The 8,369-nt window shown below is 60.9% G+C and overlaps 1 protein-coding gene across 1 annotated transcript; it reads left to right on the forward strand.

Annotated features, from left to right (window-relative positions):
* Positions 1–579: 579 nt before the first annotated feature.
* HLX (H2.0 like homeobox) lies at positions 580–6,147 on the forward strand. The gene is made up of 4 exons (XM_011366139.2): positions 580–1,668; positions 2,413–2,592; positions 3,305–3,489; positions 5,294–6,147. Exons 1-4 carry the CDS (start codon positions 1,089–1,091, stop codon positions 5,783–5,785), a joined length of 1,437 nt encoding a protein of 478 aa, XP_011364441.1. The 5' UTR covers positions 580–1,088; the 3' UTR covers positions 5,786–6,147.
* The last annotated feature ends 2,222 nt before the right edge of the window (positions 6,148–8,369 follow it).

Raw genomic sequence — 8,369 nt, forward strand, 5'->3', positions numbered from 1 at the left:
CCTCTTCCCAGAGGATCTCCGAGGCAGCGAGGCGGACGCGGTGCTGACTTGGGCGGGGACACAGGACCCCGGGGTCCCCGCGAGGGAGCTAGGGCTGGCGGCGTGGGGCGGGGGCCCGCGAGAGATGGAGCCTTGTATTGGACGCCGATTCTCGGGATAAAGGCCCAATCTGGGGGGGGAAAAAAAAGGCCCGAGTGAAGCAAAGAAAAGGAAACCTGGGGGGCGGCCAGCGCGCTCGGGGGGGGGGCGAGCTTTGTACGCGCGATCCTCGTGCGGGAGCCTCGGTTTCCCCACGCGAGCGCCCCCAGGAGCCCCGTGTCCGAGCCTGCACGTCCGGGGCCGGTTCGGCGCTGCAGAAGTCGCCAGAGGGTCGGCGCTCCCGGGGGCCGCCGCGCGCACGCACACGGCGGAGCGGGACGCGCGGGACCCCGATCCGCCGAGCAGGACGCGCGGGACCCCGCTCGGCTCCCGCGGCCGCGGCCGCCGCCAGGAGGCGGGGCGGGACCGAGGGGCGGGGCCACGCCCCTGCCCGAAGCCCCTCCACCGCCCGCTCCCATTGGTCAGGAGGACGGCCAATGAGCGCCCAGATCGAGGTCCTACCCGGAGTCTGGCTCGAAAGCTCCTGCCAAAACTTTGGGAGTTTTTAGAGAGGAGTTTTTTTTTTTTTTCTCTCTTATTACTTTTTTTTTTTTTTTAAGTAACGGATTATTATTGTTGTTGTTTTAAATTTACCTCCTAGGGCTTCGCTGTTTGGGTTTTTCTTTCGGCTCCCGGCCGCGGCCCCCCGCTTCCCGGGTGCGTGCAAAGCCGCGGCCCGCGCCCGCCTCGCCGCCCCAGCGCCCCGCGCTCGCGCCCAGCTCGCGGGCAGCGCGGCCCCGCACCGCCCGCGACGCGAGGCCCGGCCGACCGTGCCCGGCCGGAATCCGGCCCCCGCCCCCGCCGTCGGCGGCGCCAGGGCTCCCTGGCCTCCCTTCGGGACGGACGGAGAAGCGAAAGCGGGTCGTCCTCGGCTTCTCCTGCCGGACTCAGCGAGCCCGCACCCACCCGGCCGGCCAGGCCGCGGCGGTCGCCGGGCGCAGCCCGCCAGGATGTTCGCCGCCGGGCTGGCTCCCTTCTACGCCTCCAACTTCAGCCTCTGGTCGGCCGCTTATTGCTCCTCGGCCGGCCCGGGCGGCTGCTCCTTTCCCCTGGACCCCGCGGCGGTCAAGAAACCTTCGTTCTGCATCGCGGACATCCTGCACGCCGGCGCTGCGGAGCCGGGGGCGGCCCCGGAGGGCCTGGCGGGGGCCTCGGCCGCCGCCCTCACGGCGCACTTGGGCTCGGCTCACCCGCACGCCTCTTTCCAAGCTGCCACCAGATCCCCGCTTCGCCCCACCCCGGTGGTGGCGCCCTCCGAAGTCCCGGCTGGCTTCCCGCAGCGGCTGTCTCCGCTCTCGGCCGCCTACCACCACCATCACCCACAGCAGCAGCAGCAGCAGCAGCAGCAGCCGCCGCCTCCGCCCCGGGCCGGCGCCCTGCAGCCCCCGGCCTCCGGGGCGCGGGTGGTCGCGAACCCCCATCATAGCGGCTCGGCCCCGGCCCCCTCCAGTAAGGACCTCAAATTTGGAATCGATCGCATTTTGTCTGCAGAATTTGACCCAAAAGTCAAGGAAGGCAACACTCTGAGAGGTAGGTCTTGGGCGAGAGGCCGCAGGCCTCTGACCAGGGCCTTGACTGGTCCCTGGGCCGGCTTGGGGTGCCTTCGAGTGATTTTACGATTAAGGACACCTCGGTAAGAGGAAGGAGAAGAAAATGAATTGTGAGAAGACCGTGAAACACTGGCTTTAAAACTCACCTGCTCTGTGTAAAAAACACCCTCTCCAAGAATGCTTTAAAAACGCACCTCACAGAATCAACTTTCATAAAAATGGTTGGCGTAAACATTTGCTAACGTGACTACCACTTGCCTTGTCTTTAATCACATTTCTAGAGAGAAAACTATATTATTTGACAGGGAAAGCCCTTTTGGGGAACACTTTCCCTTCCGTTAATCTGATTTCTAGTGAAATTCCGCCCAAGGAATGTAGTGGAACAAAATCGACTCTCAGCCCCCAAGAGGAGGGACTAGGGGGCTCCTTCGGAAGGCCTTAGGTCTGTGGCCTTCTTGGAAGGCATCTGAGAGTGACCTCATTTTGGCCATTTCATGTAAAGCCCTTCCTTGCTATAACAGCGTGGACATGGGACACTCACGGGACAGACAGTTCCTGTCTCGCCCCTTGGCCGCAGCCTGGAGAGAGGGGTTTTCGGGGTGGAGACTCCGGCCTCTCTCGACTTCGGTCATTGAAGGCGGGAGGGGGAGGGGAGGAACAAATCAGCAGGCAGCGTGTGGGTTTCCTCGAGGTGTAACCAACTCTTCTTTTCCCCGGTCCCCAGATCTGACGTCCCTGCTGACTGGCGCGCGGCCGGCGGGGCTGCACCTCTCGGGCCTGCAGCCCTCCGCCGGCCAGTTCTTCGCGTCTCTCGATCCCATTAACGAGGCTTCTGCTATCCTCAGTCCCTTAAGCTCCAACCCGAGAAATTCAGTTCAGCATCAGTTTCAAGACACGTTTCCAGGTATGGAAAGGGCAGATCCACCGACAGAAAACTCAGGACTGACGCCTCACGTGGCGCCAGCGGTGTAGCCAGCTCGGAGGGCGTGCAGAGGCCATCACGTAGGGAGAGAGAAACCGAAAGATTCCTTTGTGAGCTGGCTCACCCTTCAGCTGACTCCAGAGGGCAGGAGTGGGGGGCCTGGGGAACCAAGAGCGTGTGCAGGGGCGGGCGAGATGGGGGCGAAGCGGGCGCTTCCCCCAGTCTCTTCGCCAGAGAGGGGAGTTTGAAAATGCAGCAGCAAGAGATGCTGCGTGTTATCTTACACACGTTTCGAAATGACCTCAAGCCCTTTTGCCCCAGGAGGTGGCATCTGTACAGAAGAGTACGCACGCACACACGACTGAGGATCGGGGCTGTCGTCTCCAGATCCTTCAGGCTGGAGGGACATTTTCGCTGACCATTCGCATGCCTGAAGCCCAAGCATTTGGTTTCCGTTTTTCCTTTGGAATTAACGGACCAGCCGCTGGGCCGCTTCACTCAGTATATACTCACTTTAGGCCTTCCCACAACCTTCTTAAAAACTGTAAAATGACTCCCTGGAGGAGGGCTTCCTAACGCAGGTAGGGGCGACTGTTGACGCAAACCAGGTTTAAGCAGCACGATGAGCCCCCAGCGCTGCTGCTGCTGGCTGGGCACTGACTCGCTCTGTCTCTCCCTTGCTGCCCGCTGTCAGGCCCCTACGCTGTGCTCACCAAGGACACCATGCCGCAGACCTACAAGAGGAAGCGCTCCTGGTCTCGGGCGGTCTTCTCTAACCTGCAGAGGAAAGGCCTGGAAAAAAGGTTTGAGATTCAGAAGTATGTGACCAAGCCAGACCGAAAGCAGCTGGCCGCGATGCTGGGCCTCACGGATGCACAGGTAAGCCAGCTCAAGAACCAAACAGCCCCGGGCACCCCAGGCCCAGGCCCCCTCTACCCGGACCGACTCTCCTGTTTTGATGGAAACACAAGGTCTGGAATTTCAGAGACCTTGTGGACTTCCCAACTCGAGGCAGGAGAGAGGAGGAGACAGAGGAAGGGAAGGCCCATCCCCAAAGATGTGTGTCAACAAGCACGGCCTGTTTATTTTGGCTAACAGGCGACAGGGCCAGGGAGATAATAATTATGTACTCGACTCTAGTGCAGTTCGCTGTAGGAGGCAGTTTATTTCAGAAGAGATAAAAATCCAAAGTCAAGAGATTGTTTTTTTTTTTTTTCCTCCTGTCCCCCGCCCCCCCCCCCCCCTGCTGCTGCTGGCTTGTGAAATCGCCAGCTCTGAGGAAGTGAAAGCATCATTTCAAACGGAATCACTTTGCCCCTGCAGGGCCAGGAGTCCGCTTGGAGCGGCCACGGCCCGATTTTCTAACGGCAAAACTCAAGAAAAATCTCCAGTGGGGACAGTGAGAGAGAGAGAAAGAAAAAAGAGTTTCTTAGACGTCTTAAGGACATTTCAGCAGATTCTGGGGTTTGGCATATTAAATATATATATTTTTTTTAAATAGCAAATCTAATGTACCCGAATTCAATTTCTGAAATCCATTTTTTCCTTTTCTCAAATTCAAGAACCGGAGGTTGGTTTGTTTGCTTGTTTTTTGTTTTTTGTTTTTTTTTTGTTTTGTTTTTAGTTTTTAAACTACAAGAGTCACAGTCCCGCCACTCCCCACAGCCGTGGCGGCCCTTGCTCCCATTGGCGCCACGTGTTCTGAGCAGGGCAGAAGCCAGAGGCGGGCCCTTTTCCGTAGCCCCTTTAGGTGCGCGCACTGCCGTCTCCGTGTCTCCCTGTCCTCCATTTCTCAACTCCCCTCCCAGCACACGCTGGAAGGGCCCAGCCGCTCTCCACCAGCTGCGGATGTTATTTTTAAAAGGGAAGCTGGAACTCGTGTGAACGCATCGAGTCCCCAGGGAACGGTGTATATTAATATAGATTCTCCGCCCCATCCTCGCCCCCTCCCTCCACTTCGCACAGGTTTAATTCCAGCATTTTCTGAGCCTGTGGTCGGATTAGCTTATCCTGCGCAGGGGCTGGGGCTGGGTCCTTATCAGCCTCTGCGTACACACGTGCCAAGGAAATGCTCTTCCACTGACGGTCCAGAGGTGCCCCGATCCCACTGGGATTAACTCTTTGAACCGCCTGCCCCTCTGTGCCTCCCATGGTTCCTCCTTAAAAGGAATTACTTTTGTAGGAACTTGCGGACAGTGGCCGTAGAAGAGGGGCCAGCTTAGCAGGAATTCTTAACCTTGGTTCACCAAACTCTCGACATTGTGTGCAAGATCTTGGGGATATGTGCGTTTTTCTGGGCCACGGGTCCATAATTTTAATCAGATTCTCGGGAGGGTCCTGACTCTAGCGAGGTTAGGGAAGCATGGATTTAGAGTTGACATTTGCAGGCAAAGTGCAAGAATCTACCGTTCCAACAAGCATCCAAGTTATTTCGGGTGAGGTCTGGAGGACCCCCCTTTTGAGAAACTGGCCTAGTGTGTTCCTGGCGAGGACCCCTGGCCACCTCCTTGTTTCCCTGGGGAGCCCCTCAGCCCCTGCTCCTAGCACAGGGCCAGGCCCGTGGCAGAGGTGGCCCGTTGGGACGATCTGTGGTGTTTTCCTGTCTTTCCGGTGGCCCCCGGCCGCACGCCAGCCGGATCATGTCTCATCTAGGTGTCCCTGCTTGTCTCCCCGTGCGGCGCAGGTGAAGGTGTGGTTCCAGAACCGGCGGATGAAGTGGCGGCACTCCAAGGAGGCCCAGGCCCAGAAGGACAAAGACAAGGAGGCGGGCGAGAAGCCGGCAGGCGCAGTGCGGGCTGCGGACGGTGAGCAGGAGGAGCGGAGCCTCAGCCGCTCAGAGGGCGAGGCCGAGAGCGACAGCAGCGACTCCGAGTCCCTGGACATGGCCCCCAGCGACACGGAGCGGACTGAGGGGTCTCTGAACCAAACCACGGTCATCAAGGCTTCGGCCACCAGCAGCGGTGGCAGCAGCGGCTGCGGAGGTGGCGGTGGTTTTAGCTTCGGCAGCCTCGGGGGCAGCGCCACCACCGGGGGCAGCGCCACCACCGCGGGCAGCGCCAGCAGCCTCGGCGGCGGAGGCGGCAGCGCCCCGGAGTTGCTCCCCGAGCCCCAGCCCGCCCTCGACAGCGCACCGAAGAGCCCGGAGCCTGCCCAGCCGCCGCTCGGGGGCCTATAGACTGGACGAGGGTGGAGGGGCTTCCGGGCCCGGGGTGCAGACGCCCAGCCTTCCAGCGTGGCCGGATCTTGTGCCTACTCTATGGTGGCGCTGGGGACAGAGCCGGACGCAGCAGCGGAGCCTCCTTCCCCACGATGGCATCTCGCCCCCTCGCTGGCCGCCAGGTGCAGCCCACACTGCACAGAGCCCAGGGGAGCCGCAGCGGCCGCCAACGGAAGCTTCTCCCAGATACGAGCAGCTCACACCGAGCTCACGCGGTGACTCCAGGGACTCAGCAGCTCCTCCTGCCCTAGGGGTCGCCAAGACTGCACTTAGGACGCCACAGACTTGTAAATAAAATGTTTACTACGGTTTGTAAAGGCCGCTTGGCTGGCTGGGGCGTTTGGGTAGTGATGTTAAGGGTCTCGGTCCCGCCTGAGCTCCGCGGTGCTGCGTGTCACAGCGGCTGAAGGTGGGCACCAGAGTTTTTTTGGGGGGGTGGGGTATGCTGTAAGCTCAGAGCCACCTTGCTGCAGAGATTAGCGTTGGGGCTCAGCGGTTTGTTCCACCGTATCAGAGGTGTCAGTAGCCCGTAGTCCAAGCCAACGCCACCGAAGGCGAGCTGGGCATCCCTGAGTGTGGCCTGAGCAGATTCTTAACCTTGGTTCACCAAACTCTCGACATTGTGTGCAAGATCTTGGGGATATGTGTGTTTTTCTGGGCCACGGGTCCATAATTTTAATCAGATTCTCGGGAGGGTCCTGACTCTAGCGAGGTTAGGGAAGCATGGATTTAGAGTTGACATTTGCAGGCAAAGTGCAAGAATCTACCGTTCCAACAAGCATCCAAGTTATTTCGGGTGAGGTCTGGAGGACCCCCCTTTTGAGAAACTGGCCTAGTGTGTTCCTGGCGAGGACCCCTGGCCACCTCCTTGTTTCCCTGGGGAGCCCCTCAGCCCCTGCTCCTAGCACAGGGCCAGGCCCGTGGCAGAGGTGGCCCGTTGGGACGATCTGTGGTGTTTTCCTGTCTTTCCGGTGGCTCCCGGCCGCACGCCAGCCGGATCGTGTCTCATCTAGGTGTCCCTGCTTGTCTCCCCGTGCGGCGCAGGTGAAGGTGTGGTTCCAGAACCGGCGGATGAAGTGGCGGCACTCCAAGGAGGCCCAGGCCCAGAAGGACAAAGACAAGGAGGCGGGCGAGAAGCCGGCAGGCGCAGTGCGGGCTGCGGACGGTGAGCAGGAGGAGCGGAGCCTCAGCCGCTCAGAGGGCGAGGCCGAGAGCGACAGCAGCGACTCCGAGTCCCTGGACATGGCCCCCAGCGACACGGAGCGGACTGAGGGGTCTCTGAACCAAACCACGGTCATCAAGGCTTCGGCCACCAGCAGCGGTGGCAGCAGCGGCTGCGGAGGTGGCGGTGGTTTTAGCTTCAGCAGCCTCGGGGGCAGCACCACCACCGGGGGCAGCGCCACCACCGCGGGCAGCGCCAGCAGCCTCGGCGGCGGAGGCGGCAGCGCCCCGGAGTTGCTCCCCGAGCCCCAGCCCGCCCTCGACAGCGCACCGAAGAGCCCGGAGCCTGCCCAGCCGCCGCTCGGGGGCCTATAGACTGGACGAGGGTGGAGGGGCTTCCGGGCCCCGGGGTGCAGACGCCCAGCCTTCCAGCGTGGCCGGATCTTGTGCCTACTCTATGGTGGCGCTGGGGACAGAGCCGGACGCAGCAGCGGAGCCTCCTTCCCCACGATGGCATCTCGCCCCCTCGCTGGCCGCCAGGTGCAGCCCACACTGCACAGAGCCCAGGGGAGCCGCAGCGGCCGCCAACGGAAGCTTCTCCCAGATACGAGCAGCTCACACCGAGCTCACGCGGTGACTCCAGGGACTCAGCAGCTCCTCCTGCCCTAGGGGTCGCCAAGACTGCACTTAGGACGCCACAGACTTGTAAATAAAATGTTTACTACGGTTTGTAAAGGCCGCTTGGCTGGCTGGGGCTTTTGGGTAGTGATGTTAAGGGTCTCGGTCCCGCCTGAGCTCCGCGGTGCTGCGTGTCACAGCAGCTGAAGGTGGGCACCAGAGTTTTTTTGGGGGGGTGGGGTATGCTGTAAGCTCAGAGCCACCTTGCTGCAGAGATTAGCGTTGGGGCTCAGCGGTTTGTTCCACCATATCAGAGGTGTCAGTAGCCCGTAGTCCAAGCCAACGCCACCGAAGGCGAGCTGGGCATCCCTGAGTGTGGCCTGAGCAGAGCTGGCCATAGAATCTGTTAGGCCCATGGGGCAGATGGCTGCCCAACTGTGACTCGGTACACGATGAGTTTGCAATGAGTGTGCACGCTGGCCTTTCGGGGATCCACAGGGTGCAGAGTCAGGGGGGAGAAGACCGTGGCTACAGCCCAGCTCACAAGGTGGCTGCTCGGCGCCGGGCCTGGAGCGGTGAGGCCCTTCCGGTGCGACCGGTCCCCACGTGGATATGGCCCGTAGCATCCTGGAGAGAAGGACAGGCAAACCACAGGGGTTAGGGCTGGGAGGCCTGGCCTGAGATGGCTTTAACGATGCCAAGCTAATTGCACAGCAGCAGGTGACTTGTTCAAGGTCACACCAAGGTGAGGCCCCAAACCAGA

Source organism: Pteropus vampyrus, unplaced genomic scaffold (assembly GCF_000151845.1).
Source record: "Pteropus vampyrus isolate Shadow unplaced genomic scaffold, Pvam_2.0 Scaffold121, whole genome shotgun sequence".
NCBI lineage: Eukaryota > Metazoa > Chordata > Mammalia > Chiroptera > Pteropodidae > Pteropus > Pteropus vampyrus.

Coding starts and splice junctions, on each gene's coding strand:
- HLX (XM_011366139.2), top strand. CDS start 1,089: ATGTTCGCCGCCGGGCTGGCTCCCTTCTACGCCTCCAACTTCAGCCTC. Junction 1,669..2,412: donor GGAAGGCAACACTCTGAGAG/GTAGGTCTTGGG, acceptor CCCGGTCCCCAG/ATCTGACGTCCCTGCTGACT. Junction 3,490..5,293: donor TGGGCCTCACGGATGCACAG/GTAAGCCAGCTC, acceptor CGTGCGGCGCAG/GTGAAGGTGTGGTTCCAGAA.